Source organism: Penicillium crustosum, assembly GCF_028827405.1.
Source record: "Penicillium crustosum strain IBT 35664 chromosome Unknown utg000001l_segment0_segment0, whole genome shotgun sequence".
NCBI lineage: Eukaryota > Fungi > Ascomycota > Eurotiomycetes > Eurotiales > Aspergillaceae > Penicillium > Penicillium crustosum.
Window position 1 is genome coordinate 8382528 of NW_026623122.1, and position 17296 is coordinate 8399823.

A 17296-nucleotide genomic window follows, 5' to 3' on the forward strand; every position below is an offset into this window, starting at 1 on the left:
CAGCTTCGTAACCCGGTTGAACCTTTACGTCCAATATCACTTGGTATGACTTACGGCATTTGGCTATAGACCCGGTCTCCTTCCAATGGTGCTTGCAGGAAGTCTGAAGGGGGATCTTGAGGAAGCTGGTTCTCTTCCGCCCAGCGACGGACAGCGTCAAAGTTTTTACATCGATGCTGAGTGTTGAAGTCAACATAGGGCTCTGGATTCTCGGGGTAAATCCAGACTTGACCCAAAACCCCACTGTCCACGGTGCACATGAGCTCTTGGCGCAGAATATCGAGGCAATGTGCTGCGACGAGAAAAATCATCAGTCAAAGACGTATGAGGAGAGTAAAATGAAGAAAACATACACACGTGGCGGCGGATAATATAGTCATTGTTCGTGAAGGGCCCATCCCCCTGGTGTGGTAATAGTCATAGTTGTAGTAAAGAGATTGACGAAGGAGGTTCTTGTCGGCGTTAGTATACTTCATTCATAGTATGGATATGAAATATAGGACACCAACCAGGCAATGAAGGTGGTGCAAGCCTTCAACATTTGCAGGAAACCCTCCCCCATACTTCGCGTTGATCTTCACTTGGTCGGCAGCAAGGCCAGATTGTTCCGCGTCCTCTGGCGGTATTCGAACACTGCGGTCTAGTTAGAAGAGTTGTAATTAGCCAATGTCAGAGTAGTCGATTATCTTGAAGACAGACAGTTGACACCCAAGGACTCCCACGCCGCATCAACATCTGGGCCAGCATCTTGTCGGAAAACATTCTCTTTCAGGAGAGAGCCATTGAATTCCTGTAGACTATACTGGATCCCAACTTCCTTCATGACAGTCGCTATATTCATATGAGATTAATGGGGTCCATCCCAGAAGCTTGGAGATCTCACAATATTGCGAAACATGTCGACTACAAAGGCCATCCAGGTCACCACGCCAGTGGAAACCGAACAGAGTCCCGACTAGGAATACCAACGCAAGTGCACTCAACTGGAAGAGACATGCTAGGAATCTGGTGCAAGTGAGCGCCGATGTTCCATTCCCACTCCAGGGAGTGCCTTCTTCCTCGGCAAGAAGTCGCTCACCAGATTCTCGTCTAGAATCCTCTCCGTAAGAATCTTTGCTTAGCATACAGTCCATTTTAAAAATTGAAACAAGTCGACTGAATGATTTGCAAGGATAATCTGCGCAAAATAGTTTTCCAATCCATCAAGGGGGAAATAGAGCTGCCTTGGTGTCTGTGATGAGCAGACATGGCCTTCAGACCGCAACTTCAGGGATTGGACTTTGCCCAGCTTCAACACTGACATCAGATTAAATCTTCATAGTAATTGCAAATTAAAGCAACGCATACCCTGCATGTCTCACACGTTTCGCCATCCCATGAGTCTCCCACCGCGTGGTGCATGGTCAACGTGAGAACCCCTCAAGGGGTTGTCAACTACATGGGAGACAGCTTGATATTCACGAATGCATTGAGATGGCGTAAGCGTGGCTTGTATGTCTATCCAGAACGGATCAGCACTATTTGACCGCGGGTGATCGTCGAGGAATGTGAGTGAATACTCACTCCCCTTGCGCACGGGATCTGCGGAATTCTTGCAGATTTACGCGAGGTTCATCACGCAACTCAAAGATCTACGGGAGAAAGTTTGATTTTTATTGTTGTACTCTACGTTGGGTGTGTTACCCCATCTTTTGTGGTTGACTGAGATCATCGTACATCCGATCGCTTATCCCCCGCAAGACAGTATGATTATCAACTACACGTTTCGGCGGTCTCCCTTGCAGCGCCAATTCTCATCAACCCTCACCGAGGAATGGCGTGAGCCGACCTCAGACATTCTTACGAAAGGCTTCCAACTCTATTGATTAGTATCTTAAGCAGCCATGATGTGTCAATTGGGGCTGGGGTTTCTCAGATATAAATACAGGCCGACGAACCTGGTTTCAATCATCATTCTCAACTGAAAACCATCCCATCAACCACAGGATTGAAACAGCACTCCCAAAACCAACAATCGTTCATACTTTGTTTGAGATTCTTCGAGTTCACCTCCCTCCAAGATGCGCTACTCCATCGTCAACAGCCTTCTGTTTTTGGCTCTCTCGCCTCTAGGTGTCCTCGCGCGCCCCGTTGACCCCAACGATGTGGCCGGTCAGTGGGACCCAAGTGGACAGTACCGAAAGGGCCAATGGCAGAATGGCGTGTTCGTTGCAAACAACGGCGATAACCGCAACAACCAGAACGGCCAAGTTGAGCAGAGTGACCAGTGGCGCAACAACAACAACAATCAGAACGGCCAATACAATCAGAACGGTCAACAAAACAACCAAAATGGCTGGACTGATTCGAACGGTCAGTGGCATGCGAACAACCAGAACGTTCAGAACGGCCAGAATGGCCAAAACGGACAGGATGGTTGGACCGATGCGAACGGCCAGTGGCACGCCAATAATGGCGCTGTCCAGTCTCGTGATGGGGAAAATGACAACCAGAAGAACCAGAATGGCTGGACTGATGCCAACGGACAATGGCACGCCGGTAACCAAAATGATCAAAATGGTTGGACTGACGCCAATGGTCAATGGCACGCGAACAACCAGAATGACCAGAACGGCTGGACTGATGCCAACGGACAATGGCACCCCAACAACCAAATTGGTCAGAACAACCAGAATGGCTGGACCGATGCCAATGGTCAGTGGCACGCAAACCAGAAGCGCCAGGAACCCTACCGCCAGGCAACCCCCACCACCAACGAGAATGACCGTCTGAACGAGGCTGCCCACGATAACAACAACCCTCAGGTTACTCCCAGCTCCCAGAACAGCAAGTACCAGAGCTATGGTAACTACAAGAACTATGGTTCTTACCAGAACTACCCCACCAACGGACAGAACCAGGCCCAGAACAAGGATACCAAGGCTGTCACTGGTCAGCAGGAGTAAATTTGAGACTTCCTGGCACATCACCCTGGGCTTGAGGAAAGTCAAAATGAATTGGCAATTTGGTTTGGAGGAAAGACATGGTTTGCATTAGGACACGAACTGTATACGCTCATTAATGACTTTTTGGCCGATGAATTGGGTAACGACTTTCAAGATTACTGGAAATGATCGATGAGGAAAGGAGGAAATTGGGTATAAAGTTATAGCAGAATCAATATTGACTTTTGAAAATTTCGCTTTCTTCTCATGCATACAATAAATTATATCTGATGTCGACCAAGCATTTGAATGATTCATTCACATTAAAACGGTTCTGCAGGCTTGTTGGATATCTCTCGTGTTTATATCATGATTATAGGGCTTAAATAAAGGTTCTGGAAGTCGGCTCATCTGAAAATATCCACTGGTTGTAAACGCAAGGATCAAGCTGAGAGGTACAATTTTACTCAAAGAGCCTATGCTTTGGGACCCTTCGATTTGTGCTTCAGTCGAGGGACATTAGTAATTATGACTCGGACCTTTGGGGAGATTGAAGAGGCATTCAAGACTAGGTCGCCTGGAAGAAGGATTAAATTCGGCCGGAATGTGTAGCTCTATGTACCGCACATAGTCAATAGGCTACCCAGCTAGACCACTTTGTGAGATGAATAGGGGGTTGTCAGATTGGTTGGCAGTCATCCAGGAATTCCCGAAGAATAGATACTATTTCGGTAATGTTTAGATTAATTGAGCTTGTCGAGGGGTTTTATCAGCAAAATAAACATCCACTTCGTAAATAGTTGTACTCCGTATTGTATCTCGTCTTTACCGTTTGCACATGTCACATGCCATCGCTCTTTCTTTCTTCGTGTTTGTTTGTTTATTTGTTTTGTTTGCATGGTTTGCATGGTTTACACATGGTTTGCGTCTCTTTGAGCTGTCCTTCCACTTCCATCTTAATCCTGTGTACTTCGGCAGGTGAGAAATAACACAGTGCAAACAATATATTTCAGAAAGGTGGATCCAACAACCTGTGCAATTTGGCGCTGTTGCATCTGACCAACATGTTGTGCTGAGACACACCATAGCCACAACTCCATATGCAGAGTCAGCGACTAGTGCTCGCGTTCTTTATCGTGGAAGTGTGCAGAATACGATCTTCTGTATTGGTCATCGTGGATACGAATGGGGCCGAAAGCACTTTTTAAAACAAAGGTGAATGGTCAAGTTACAGTGGCCATCATCCGTAATTGTTTGAAAGGATTGGAATCCTTGAGATTGACAGCGAATTAACGGCATCCGAGGTCCAGGAGGCCGGCGCTAACAACTATCTCCACGGCACGAGGTTGTAGATAAAGGGAATCCTCGGGAGCACTAGTTCTAGCGGAGAGAAAGGGAGCAACTAAACGAAGCTTGAATTCTCTTAAGAAAGCGGAATGAGAAAGGAGGAAAGAAAGCGAGACGGGGTGTTACATCTCCGCGACCACATAAACCCTCATATCTCGCTCCATTACCAACACGGGCCTTGGAGCTTGTTGGATCTAAGAATCAAGCGGCTCTTGGCGAAAAGCCTTTTCGGATAATTGTGTATGCTTGGCGCGAGGCTTTTCCCTTTTTGTATTAATCCCCTATGGTTGGGGGTCAATTCTCAAGGAGAATCGGTCTGCAGATCGTGAGATCTGGGATCCTCAGCTCTCCAGGCCTGCTTATTTCTGCCATAAAACAAGCGGGTATTTAAGGGCTGTATTCGGTATTGCAGATTAAAAATCGCCAACAATCACTATTCACGTTCCTTAAGACTCTGGATCTTCCCCTGGTGCTAAGACTATTAGTGTCCGGGCTTTTCTTTCCCCTCACCAACTCCCTCTACGCGTGGGAAGTTGCTCAATCATTGACCCACCTTGATCGCCCTGATCGCCTTTGTTCAAAAAGACTATGGCATTTGCACCTTCCCGTCGAGGCCCCGTCTCCTCGGGTCCCTTTGTCTGCACTGATACCGACTGCCGTAAATCCTTTCTACGCAAAGAGCATCTTAATCGCCATCTTGTCGTACATACCAAATTACGCCGCCATAAATGCTTCATCTGTGGGCGAAGCTTTGCGAGGAGGTAAGAGCCGCCTACACTGGTCGATTGCCATCTTGACTGTAGAGGACGATGAGCTGATTGGATCCAACAGTGATATTTTGAACCGACATGTGCTCCAGCATAATGTACCTCCAGGAGGTGCAAAAAGGACACCGTTAGCATGTCAAACATGTCGCCGGCGTAAAACAAAATGTGATTCCAACTACCCCTGTTCCATATGTGCCGAGAGTGGACAACTATGCGTGCGTGAATCATCTAGTGAGCAGAAGGTCGTCCCCACAAGTCGACCGGTCCTCACGGGTTCCCTTGGGGAGGAAAATAGATCAATCGAACATGCAGAGGGCGTAGACTACGAGGGGCCTGGAACCCCAACAATGCCAAGTCCAGATGATACCTCCCCCATGCGACTGTATTGGAATATGCCGATGGACCGAAGTGCGAGCAACCACGCTTTCAATACCCGGCCTACCTTGATAAATACGGGCACAGATCAAGATTCTGTACTACCACTAACAGATCCATTGATGAGAATGATGTCCGGGATCAATACATCCACATCCACCCCAAACCGAACCCCTCCTATGTACTTCAGTGGGCCATCTGACATTATGAGTTTTTCATTTGATGCAACAGTGCGGCAGCCTCTGGAAGCGAGGGATAACTTCGTTATAGACGAACCATGTGAAATACATATGAGCCATGTACCAACCTTTACCTCCAGCCGCGGTTTTTCAAGTGAGTGGGACCTACAAACTACTACATTTGAGAACGACTCTGATCTAGCTTCGCAAATACAGATACTTCAATGCTTAGGATGACCGACTATGAGACATTCACCCCAACATCATCTAACGAGTCGCTGCAGCTGGACGAGGCCATTGCGAGCCAAGCACAGTTCGTCACTGCACAGGTCAAATCCATTGATTTTGAACATTTCCACCAAGCCTGGCCCCTTCTACATGTTCCTACCTTTGCACCCGAAAAGCAGACAGATCTGTTGACAAGTGCGGTGGTCAACCTATCAATGTGGATACAAAGCACTAGTTGTCACCATCTGGTTCCATGTGAGATCAATCGGGAACTAGCCATGGCACTAGTGCTTAAAATAGTGAGTATCGCTTATATGGTGGAACTTTGGATTACGAAAATATTAAAAATGGAATAGACGGAAGAAACCTTGACAGAAAAGCAATCGGCCGATATAACTTTACCAACTTTACAAGCACTGGTCGTCACCTTGACATATGCGATTCTTGGAGATGTAAGATTTATTCCTCAATGGCCAAAAAGTAATGGAATAGGTCAACTAACAGGTGCAGGCATCTGCATCTACTTTGAATTGGGCAGCACAGTGGACCGACATCGCCATCATCACTTTCCGACGACTCGGTGTCTTGGATGATCGGTGGAACCCAGAACAACACCTACAAGCTGCCGATGAGCGATGGGTCCAGACTGAACAGATGAAACGGTATCCTTTCCCCGTTCCATTTATAACCACCGATTTTCTAACGCCTTATTAGACTAGTATACGGGGTTCTACGCATTGATACCTATTTGTGCATTATCCTTGACCGACCCCCTACCATGCGGTACCAGGAGATAGGACTACCACTGCCTGTATCAGACGGTCTATGGCGAGCAGAGACTAGAGCGGATAGAACAAACCTCGTTTGGTATGAGCCGGCAGGCCGAACCAAAAGTACGTTTTCTACAATGGTCCACGACGGACTAGAGTCGGGGGGTTCATGACTGGGTATCTCAGAATGCCTCACCTGACCCTTGAGGATAATCACTTCAGTCTCTGTGCATTCTTGTCTGAGATATGGTGTGTTTCGAAAGAGGCCCACGAAGAACATCATCGAAACTACCGCTCGCCCGAATTGAACCGCACAGCAGACCGAGTCAAGCTTTGGAAAGGCTATCTCCAGGACTGGCGGGTCCACATTGAGAAGACCAAGAAGCTGGAAGACGCATTCTTCAGTGTATGCATAAGCGATTGCAGCCATTTTCTCGGTCTCAATCTAACCCTGTACCACCTTCTTTGTCTCAAGCTGTATTCCAATATGAGGCTGCTCGAGCATAGCAAGTGCTGTTTGAGTTGCCCGGAAGCCAACATCGAAAGGGTCATCAGTATTTGGGTCCGATCTGCAGACGGTCGTCAGGCAGTCTACCACGCCGCTCAATTGAAGCGTATCTACGAGCGCGAGAGGAATATGTACGGACTCAACAACCAACGCCTGTGCAATGCGCTAGGACCAGCGGGGCTGTTGAACAGCGCTATTGTTCTATGCACCTACAGCGCCAAAGCGTCGGGGGTTAACACGCCGGAGAGTCATACCGTTATGACAACGCCGGCTGATGCAATCGAGCTGGGGCAATCGAATTTGGTGGGCACGCCTGAGTTCGAGAACTGGATCTCCCACGGAGGTCCCGCGACTGTGGACGGGATCTCCTTATATTCTTTCTCGGTTCCCCGTTTCTCGTCGTGGTACCGCGATCAGTTAGAAACTTGTCCTGTCTACTCGTCGCGGTTGATTACCTTCCTTCTCACATTGAAGTTCTGATGATCCATACAAACGTATATGATTCGCCACATTATCCACGGATTGATTATAGAAAAATAGATCCTTTAGTTAGCTTTACTTCTTTCTCCCTCACCATCGGCCTAAATCAGTTATAATGTGCACCGGGGGTCGATTGTTCCCCGCTGTGGGGCAGATGCTAGCGACGGCAAGCTCTCAGGGGCATGTGGAGCAAAACAAAAAAGAAATGGACGGGCAGCGATTCGAACGCTGGACTTTTCGCATGCAAAGCGAACACTCTACCAACTGAGTTACGCGCCCAATGGAAGATGTAATAGGCTTTCCCATTATAGCATATATACTTATGAGGTCATAACCCGAACGGGACAAATTTCATACTTAGGTGAACTTCGGTTGGCCAATATCGAGAGACAGCCCTGGAGTATATCCATGGATACTATACCGACCCTTCCAAGGAACCTTGGAACCCGCTAGTGCTTACGAAATTCCGAGTGAATGCGACCGAATTTTTGTAGCAATACCTACATCTTCTTCCCCTGGCCTTGGGTGCCTTCATCAAATCTTACAAATGGCGATAACTCATCCATTATTACCACATACTTGGTGAGTTAAACTATATCTATCTTTATTAGGGAGCTAGTGATAGATTCAAATATACTTGCCGGTTTCACATTTAGACACTACTAATTAGTCACCTATCCTACCATACCTAGGTATAACTCAACGCTCGGAGGAATCGTTGTCGTTGCGTAACATATCAATGCTCATATTTAAGAAGCTAGAATGAAATGACAATATTTCGGCGTTGAGGTATCTGTGGGCACGGAGATACAGATGGAGCTGATTGGGTTAATTCAACCCCAACTTATCTTTCGTTGATTTGTCTGACTTCCTATGGCATTGGCATAGCAACCCTAAAATAATAGATTAATTGCCATATGCGGTGGCCGCCTATCAACGTTATTGGATAAGTGACGCGTGGACTCCGAGGCTTTTCCGAATAATATGAGCCCCAATCAATGCTACTAGATAAGTGAGTTTTCTGGTTGTTGTCGAAAATATATATCTGTAAGCAAAGTGAATATATTGCTCTTTTTGTTAGAAACCCAAGTCCCTTCTACGGGCTCATTTTGGTCTGTCACCTGCAGAGTCTTTGACACTAGCTTGAATCCTTCTTCAGGCAGATAAGCTTTCCTTACTGACCAAGAGCTAGAAAGTGGAGAGAAAGTGGGTAAATGGGGCGTTATCACGAGATTTTAATTAGCGTGGTTCCTGCATCCAAATGTCAACAAGCACTTATCAGTGACTTAGCTCCTTCAGGTACGGAGTACTGTGGATATACCGTAATGAGCAGAGATAAGTCCTATTATTATGGCCGGCTCCGTCCGCTACTATCTGTATCTAGAGCCTAGTGTATAAGAAGGACGATCTACATAGGGCCGACGCAGAATCCTATACATACCACTCAAGGGCGGAAACTCATTTTTCCCGACACTTAACCCACCATTATGGGCGCTAAGTATCTTGCCATCTTGGCATTCGCTGCCGGCATCTTACGGTCGGTCGTAGCAGCCCCATCTCTGAGTTTGGAGAAAGATGCTCGGCATGGGGTTATTGCTCCAAAGGTGGTGATCGTCAGCATGGTATGAGCACTTGAGAATAATGAGGGAGAAATCACATATTTATTTCGCTAACAATCGCAGTTTTCGTTAGAGGAGGCTATTTGGCCGGAAAAATTGGGCCTGTATGCACGAAATATCACCACCCCAGGCCTTTCACCTGAATATCCCGTCGTGCACTGTGACACTAAAGGGGAGATTTGTCAATTGACGACTGGGGAAGGCGGTTCGTCCTTTCCAAATACTAGGGCTGTTTTGTCGTGTAGCTAATAAGATTTCCAGAGATCAACGCTGCCTCAACTATCATGGCATTTGCACTATCGAGACATTTCGACCTCTCATACACCTATTTCCTGATCGCTGGTATTGCTGGAGTAAACCCGTTCTATGCTACAACCGGCTCTGTCACCTTTGCTCGTTACGCCGTTCAAGTGGCCCTGCAGTATGAGATTGATATCAGAGAACTGCCTTCCAACTATTCCACAGGATACATCCCACAGCATTCAACGGTGCCAGAGACTTATCCTGGGACAGTATATGGCACAGAGGTTTTCGAGCTCAACGCTGCACTTCGAGACCGGGCTGTTGCTCTGGCAAAGAAAGCAACCCTGAATGACACGGCTAAAGCGGCAGCCTACCGCGCAAAGTACGATTACAGTCCAGCAAACCAACCACCCGCAGTCGTGGCCTGCGACACTGCCACATCGGATGTTTACTATTCTGGCAACTTGCTTTCCGAGAGCTTTGGAAACTACACGGCTGTACTCACCAATGGGACAGGCGTGTATTGCAGCAGCCAGCAAGAAGACAATGCCACGCTCGAGTCACTGCTGCGGGCCGACTCTGCTGGTTTGGTAGACTTTTCGAGAATTATCATCATGCGTTCTGGTTCAGACTTTGATAGACCAGCCCCAGGGGAGACCGCGGCTTACCACCTGCTGGAAGCCAGCCAGAGTGGCACCACACCAGCGCTTGAAAATCTTTATCTTGCTGGTGTGCAGATCATCAATGACGTGAAGGAAAATTGGAGGGACTACAAACATGGCATCAAGTCGGATAATTATGTGGGAGATATTCTAAATACCTTAAACTCGACGACGGTTATGGACTTTGGGTAGGTGCTTATCCTTGGCTCGATTGCTAGATATACTAACGAAATAGACCGGAATCAAGCGATTAGCCGCCGAAGTGAATTGCTGGATGGGCGACTTTGAAGATGATTTGTTTGATATCTAGGCGATTAAAAGAGATATAGTACTAAATAGAGTCCAGCTTATATACCTCAAGGAAAGAGTCAGGTTACATCCTTCGTTGAAAATTACGCTCGCTTGCTCGCTTCATAGCGAAGTACTCTTGGGATTTGAACAGCAATTTCCTAAAATTGCAGTAGGGCAGGGACAATATGCCTGATGAATTCTCTTCGTTACGTTCGCAACTAGTGTTAAAAAGGGGAAGAGTCTTCGACAGTTACCTTTAAGAAGTATGACGATGATGTGATTCTGAACCGACGACTTAGTTTAGAACCGAGGTTAGGTTAATGAAAATACACCCGGCGATACGTTCTCATCATTGAAAAGCATGCCCCAGTCCATATCCGTCAAAAGTTCATCCGCCCAACCGAACAAATGAGACCCTCCGTCAATCACCGAGGGCGTACGTTCAGTACCCTCAGCACCCTGAGAAATGGCTTGGAATAAGACAGTCACGATATCAGGGGCGCGGTCAGAAGCCCGCATCCATGGTCTCATTTCCGCGAAAATCTCAAGCGCTTTGTTTAAGCTCGAATGCCAGGATATGACGCTTTCAGAACCAAGTGCTCCGGGGTTGGAGGATGCAGCCATGGCGATGGAAAGGAGTGGAACCATGCAAGCTTGGAACAGATACCAGGCAGAATTCCAGACTTGCGTTCGATTAGGAACCCAGTGAAGCGCAATTGCATCGATAGCCTCCGCGGCGATGGCACGGCATAGGTCGGCCATCTGCTCTTCTGCTTGCCCGGCGCCGTGCCTCTCGGGATCTCCATACGCCTTGTATAAAAGAAAGCACCGAGATAGCATTAAGCGTACGTTGTGGTACCTATTTCGTAGAAACTCGCGCGCTACGGTGATACGAGGCGGGGAATTCATGGTCTCTTTGAGGATAGGAGATAGTGTCCTATACCACTCCTGAAGTTCGTGATCAAGGCTTTGAGCTTCGGATATGTTGATCCTGGTTGATTGTGCGAAACGATGCTGGAGACGGTTGCTGATGTGGCAGAACTGGGTGCTAGCTCTCAAAGAGGCTGCAAAGTGATCATCAGGATAAAGAGCAGTGGGTAATAATGTATTCATGGTGCTACTATCCCAGCGTCCACACGTCGGGCGACCCAGGGTCATACTGGCCCAAGTGTCAAGGCAGTACAGACTCCACCAAGTGCGCCGTCTACTTTCAACCCGGACAGCGTGGCGTTGGCTAATATCCGGATCCTGGTGATCGATACGAGTTGGAGACTCTCGGTGTAATCCCAATGCTATGGCTAAGCGTTGGGCAGCACCGAGGATCGCATATGCCATATTGGGGGAGTTTCGATAATGGAGATAGTACCCGCCCAGCAGACACAGAGCCTGCAAAGTCTCCAGGTTACCAGATCCAAGTGAGTCCAGGTCAAGGTAGGACCGAGCCCGATCGTAATAGTATATGTGAGCAGTATCACTCCCTGACGCAATAGACCCTATTGTGAGCACCATGTTGTAGAGACCCAACCACGCGGGAGTTTGTCGATCGCCAGTAGCGAAGGTTGCCCTGAAGGATTCCTCATGCAAGAAAGGGGTAATGGCATGAATATTCTCGAAGTAAAATCCAATATAGCGTTGTTCTCGCAGGGAATCAGATGGCATGGGAAGACCGAGATGCGGATTCAAAGCAGACGGCCGATTAACTTCTTGTTGGACCTCGGGCCAAGTCTTGGATTGTTCCACAATCCGGTCCTTCGCGGCAGGGCAAAGCCGAAACAATGCCCGGAGAACAGCACTTACAGAGCATATGCCCAGATATGAGCGGCGATGCCGATCGCTCGCCAAACTGATTGCATTTATATCATCGCTAGCCGCCATCGTGGCAGGGTTTTGCGCCGACTCGTCCCAGCACCTTTCCTCTCCCGATTCCCCCTATCGGAATCCTCTGGTGAGCCATGAGAATCTTCAAGGTGGCTGGAAATAATGGGTAATATGGCGACAGGGGGCGCGTCATTATAGAGCTCTGAGGGTCCGTCTTCCGTTGAGTCGTGGGACAGGAGGAGGATGAGCTCCGATCGGTCCTTTTTGACTAGTTCCTCTAGAGAACAATTAGGAAAGAGTAGTCTGAGAACTCCAGCCTGGCGATGCAGGGTTTCTGTGGCTTTTTCAAAGGCGCTGTACGAAGCGAAGTGCATATATTAGCGACATGATTTATTGAATCCAGGCCCTTTGGAGGGATTGAATTCACTCACCTCCGGCTCGCTGTCTGGCGTCTAGTCCGTTGCCTATAGGTGCAGGCTTCGGAAATTTGATAGTACTGGCAACTCGTACAAGGATTTCCCCCGTCGCATTTCACTTTTCGGCGCGTGCATTCTGAACATGACTTGTTCACTTTGCGTGGTGGTTGGAGCCTTGGTGTCGCAGGTTCTCCCGGGTCTCGAATTTCAAACGTGTGGAACATGACGGAACACGCGATTCCATTCTGTGACAGTTGTCATGATCTTCGCTCATAACAGACGAGCATTGGGGCGATGCGGAGAAGACACCAATGTTTGAAGAGCGTAAACATTGGGGGGCAGTGGTTTTTCCGGGGGCCGATCTGCGGGGTTGATTTACAAGTGTGCCCCTGTGGTTTCAAGCAACCTACGACTTCAATCGATTCAATAACACATATTTATCTAGGACGTATGGAAGTCTCCTTTTTTACAATCGTACTCAAAACCAAGGGAATACCAAATTTCGGCATGATACATTTCAGAAGAACAACCTTGCTCCAGATATATATATACAGAGCACGTGAAATCATGCTTCACTCCTTCCAGCCACAATAATTCGCTTCCTGGCCTTCGCAGCTTTAACACTGGCCTTTCGCGGATTCTTTGCCTCAAATATGACGTCCAGCTCCTCGAGTGTGAATCCCTTGGTCTCGACAAAAAAGAAGTACATAAAAGTCATCTCAAAAGTATCCCAAAATGCAAAGAACACGTAGAACCAGTACCCAATCTAGAGAATAGATTAGCAGTGTAGATGACATGAGACGGGAATTTTGCTTACACTTGACAGCGCAATGGGTCCAACGAAGGTATTGAGAAACCCAGCGGCCCCGGCTGTCAACTTGAAGGTACCCATGCCCTTGGCTCGCATTTTGTTGCTTACGACTTCAGCGGGATAGATAGGTTGCATTGGGGTATAACCACAAGCAAATGTTGCACCGAAAAGGAAGATGAAGACAATACTGACGGTCGATGCGGTAGTGTTGCCATACTCAGTGTAGCCGGCGGAACAGGCTGCCACGATGGACAAACAAATTGCCATACCTGCTGTGCTGGTAATGAGCATCTTGCGACGTCCCACAACATCATGTAGACGGGAGCCGACAATGGAAGACACCCAACCAACGACTGCATACACGATATTGAGAATCAATTTCATGTCGGTGTCTGTGATGCCAATGCCACTGAGCATGATAGGTAGGTAATAGGATACGATGCTAGAGATAATGTCAGTTACCCAAATTGCTAGTACCTAGCACACCTGACGTACTTGTTTCCGCTGAATTGGCCAAACCAAGAGAAAGCAATGTTAAGCATGAGCCTATAACGGCTCGAACGAGACTCAACAAGCACCCGGAGATCGAATAAGTCTTTCCAGGTAGCTTGACGGTCGACATCAACGGTTGCAAGGATTTCTCCCATCTGGAGTGCAACGAGCGGGTGGTCAGTATCACCATTTGTGTGATAGGTAGCGATAATAGCTTTAGCCTCATCGTGGCGATCCTTGGACATGAGCCTTTAGCAAGGGTGAAGTTAGCATTGTCACAAGGTTTCAGCAAATAAGATAAACCTAATGAGCCAACAATGGAACATTCACTTACCATCGCGGGGACTCGGGGTAGAATTTGATAACTAGACACACAAGCCCTGGACACACTATCTGAAGCCAAAGGGGGATCCTCCAATCCAAGTTACCTTGGTCAGCAAGGTATTTGTGGCATGCATACACAGCCGATGTTGAAAACACAGAGCCCACATTATAAAATGTGTTATACATTCCTGCAATGGTTCCCCGATACGCTGGTGGAGCAAGTTCGACCAGATAAAGGGGAGCAGCAGTATGTGCACATGTTGCGAAGAAAGACAGAATAAATCTTCCTGCGATGAATGTTGGGAGATTTGACGCGAACGCTGTTACAATTGTGCCGATGCAGACACCCAGGCAGCCGAAGAAGATGTGCCAGGTTCGTCCATACCAGTCGGCCATCCAGATGAATAGCGCACCGCACATTTGACCGACCTAATAAATGAAATTAGTATAGCACGTAATCACTGAGCCGGTAATTCTTTTACCTGGAAGATAGCGAAGACAATGCCAGTACTGGCGTTGCCATTCTCTGGCAAGCCAAAGTAACGGATATAGTTCGGAAGCGCGTTGATAGATCCCATCAACGAACTGTCAAATCCTATATGATGTTAGACAGCCAAAACTCTAAACTTTATCTAGATAATTGGTCCAGGGGACTCACCGTTCATAGTTGAGCATAGGAACACAACGGCCGATAGGATATACAACTTGATATACCCTGGACCTCGGGGGTTCGGTTTGTGCGTCGCCATGATGGTCGCGTACGTTTCAATGACCTCCTCCATATTTTCTACCTCCTTCAGGCTAGGGTCTTCCTTTGTCTTGTTCATGATGGTGATAAGAGACCTCGCCCTGGATCAGGCCAAAATTGTGAAAAGTTTTCAAAAACAATTCTAGGAACAATATATGAGAAATGATCTCTAGTTGACACGGAGGCCCAAGGTAACCGCGATAATAATGCTCGAGATACTTTTTGCGAGAATGCAGGCTATCAATGGGCTTTTATAAACAGACCCATGCTTGGAACATGCATGTCTATTAGACTTTCATGCCATCCCCACGGGGAGTCATGGGGCCCCAGTTTTTCCTCAAAGACTAGGCCGAATTCGGCGCACGGAGATTCAAATCTTCGTTATTGCCCCGGAAATATAGGCCCCCACAAGACCAAGTCCAGACCCAGATGAGAAAAACGAGGTAGAACGTGTCCGGGGTTAGACAATTTGTGTGGTTGGAGTGGGGGCAACATTGATTATGGATTTAGATCCTGATATGGACAAAACATTGGTAGGTAAATGCGTTACGGTCTTCAGCAAACTTTCTTCACTTGTTGTACTATTGACTTTGCTGACTAGGATGTAGTACTGATTAATTATAGCATATAGTTCATATAACGAAGTCTGAAATGAAGCAATAGTTATCATTCAGTCTATAATTTGGCTAGTAAGCTATTTTCCACTGCGTTTAGCCCGGAAGGCCCGTCATAAAGCTGAGCATTCAAGAGAGAAGTGTTGACCTATTGATTTCACAATCAGCTTTTGGCATTTTTCAATGAGGATGCTGGAACTTACATGTTGTGGCCGAAGATTACTCACACTGCGGACACCGACCAGTCTCATAGCCGTCGCGGCTTCATCTGCGAGAACTATGATCAAATATCAGTACGATGAATATGATACTCAATAGATAGAAGAACACGAACTCTGTAGAGATCTCTGAACACCTTCCTCTCCACCCACGGCTAGGCCATAGAGTGCAGCTCGGCCAAGCCCAACGCCCTTGCACCCAAAGCCAGAGCCTTGACCACATCGGTTCCCCTTTTGATACCTCCATCAATAAGGACTTCTACCTGATCGAAGACTTGCGGACAGAATTTCCTGATTTCCAACAGAACTTGCATGGGGGTATTGGCCGTATCCAATGCTCTTCCACCGTGGTTGGAGATAACGATGCCCTTAACAGCTGGGAACATAGTTGCCGCGTATGCATCTTCATGCGTCTGGATACCCTTGAGGACAATTGGAAGGTCGGTATGAGCGGAGAGCCATGTCAAAGTTTTGCGCCATGTGAGAGCCGACTCCGTCCCCCAGGCTTGCGAAACCCCTCCTCCGGCAACTTCCTCCGCCTTGTAACGCTCATCAGCCTCACGTTTTCCCGGAAACGGAGCATCAAGTGTCAAGACAATGAATTTGATTTGTGGGATGGCCTTTATCTGAGCCAAGGTCCGTTCGGTGGCCTTGATATCCTTGAGAACATAAAGTTGCCAGGCAAACACCGCGTTCGGGCCTGCGCGCACGATATCTGTCACAGATACAGATGCATTCTTGCTTATTATCTGGAGGGCGTTAAATTTGGAACAAGCAGCAGCAATACCCATCTCACCTGATGGGTGTGCCAACTTCGCCATGGCTGCCGGGGAAATGAATATTGGCAGCCCGACTTTGTTTCCTAGGATAGTTGTAGACAGCGAGCATTCCGTGCAATCAACGAAAACCCTCGGTCGAAGGAGAACAGACTTGAAGATGGCTCCATTCGCGAGTTTTGTAATCTCGTCATCTGTGCCGGATGCGTAGTATGCAAGTGCTTTGCGGCTGAGACTCTTTAAAGCTAGTGTTTCCATCTCCGCGATACTCAAGATCGTACCCATTGGAAGAGCCGGAATATGCTCGGGCTGTCCGTCGTGCATGAGATCTTGGGATGCCGGCTCCAATTCACCCAATAATTGATCTGAAGTCAAATACTCATCAAGCATCTCAGCCGGATGGACATCTTGAAAAGCACGGGTCGCATCGGTACCAGCATGTTGGAGAAGGATTGCCTTCCCCCCGGGATGGCTGTTCAAGAAGCGGCTAACCTGGATTTGTGAGTCCAAGTTCCATTTATCAGGGGATGCATCGAGAGCTTACATCGTAGACATTACCGTGGATTGCGATCCAGCAATCACCTTCAATCCGATGAGTTTGTACTGATGTGGTCAGCAACCTGCCCAAGTGTACTTAGGCGAGACTTACTATCCGACAACGATAACGTAATTCCAGACATGATGGC

At 47.7% G+C, this 17296-nt stretch overlaps 7 protein-coding genes across 7 annotated transcripts; 3 read left to right on the plus strand and 4 right to left on the minus strand.

The window, feature by feature from the left end:
- Positions 1-50: 50 nt before the first annotated feature.
- On the minus strand, positions 51-1133 carry N7487_003096 (oxidase ustYa family protein; the record flags this gene model as incomplete). Its single annotated transcript, XM_056870843.1, has 5 exons — positions 51-292; positions 356-452; positions 510-640; positions 700-831; positions 884-1133. 5 exons carry the CDS (start codon positions 1131-1133, stop codon positions 51-53), a joined length of 852 nt encoding a protein of 283 aa, XP_056735627.1.
- Positions 1134-2060: 927 nt separating this feature from the next.
- On the plus strand, positions 2061-2945 carry N7487_003097 (uncharacterized protein; the record flags this gene model as incomplete). The annotated part of the gene is made up of 1 exon (XM_056870844.1): positions 2061-2945. One exon carries the CDS (start codon positions 2061-2063, stop codon positions 2943-2945), a length of 885 nt encoding a protein of 294 aa, XP_056735628.1.
- A 2871-nt stretch (positions 2946-5816) lies between these two features.
- On the plus strand, positions 5817-7578 carry N7487_003098 (uncharacterized protein; the record flags this gene model as incomplete). The annotated part of the gene is made up of 5 exons (XM_056870845.1): positions 5817-6119; positions 6177-6272; positions 6331-6482; positions 6535-6713; positions 6854-7578. 5 exons carry the CDS (start codon positions 5817-5819, stop codon positions 7576-7578), a joined length of 1455 nt encoding a protein of 484 aa, XP_056735629.1.
- A 1487-nt stretch (positions 7579-9065) lies between these two features.
- Positions 9066-10294, plus strand: N7487_003099 (purine-nucleoside phosphorylase; the record flags this gene model as incomplete). The annotated part of the gene is made up of 3 exons (XM_056870846.1): positions 9066-9200; positions 9261-9402; positions 9459-10294. The coding sequence occupies 3 exons, from the start codon at positions 9066-9068 to the stop codon at positions 10292-10294; spliced, it is 1113 nt and encodes a 370-aa protein (XP_056735630.1).
- A 411-nt stretch (positions 10295-10705) lies between these two features.
- On the minus strand, positions 10706-12268 carry N7487_003100 (fungal specific transcription factor domain-containing protein; the record flags this gene model as incomplete). Its single annotated transcript, XM_056870847.1, has 1 exon — positions 10706-12268. The coding sequence occupies one exon, from the start codon at positions 12266-12268 to the stop codon at positions 10706-10708; it is 1563 nt and encodes a 520-aa protein (XP_056735631.1).
- A 924-nt stretch (positions 12269-13192) lies between these two features.
- On the minus strand, positions 13193-15081 carry N7487_003101 (sugar porter family MFS transporter; the record flags this gene model as incomplete). The annotated part of the gene is made up of 6 exons (XM_056870848.1): positions 13193-13393; positions 13445-13880; positions 13934-14179; positions 14265-14683; positions 14737-14849; positions 14913-15081. 6 exons carry the CDS (start codon positions 15079-15081, stop codon positions 13193-13195), a joined length of 1584 nt encoding a protein of 527 aa, XP_056735632.1.
- Positions 15082-15677: 596 nt separating this feature from the next.
- Positions 15678-17290, minus strand: N7487_003102 (FMN-dependent alpha-hydroxy acid dehydrogenase family protein; the record flags this gene model as incomplete). Its single annotated transcript, XM_056870849.1, has 6 exons — positions 15678-15764; positions 15820-15893; positions 15951-16046; positions 16076-17102; positions 17155-17213; positions 17260-17290. The coding sequence occupies 6 exons, from the start codon at positions 17288-17290 to the stop codon at positions 15678-15680; spliced, it is 1374 nt and encodes a 457-aa protein (XP_056735633.1).
- Positions 17291-17296: the final 6 nt, after the last annotated feature.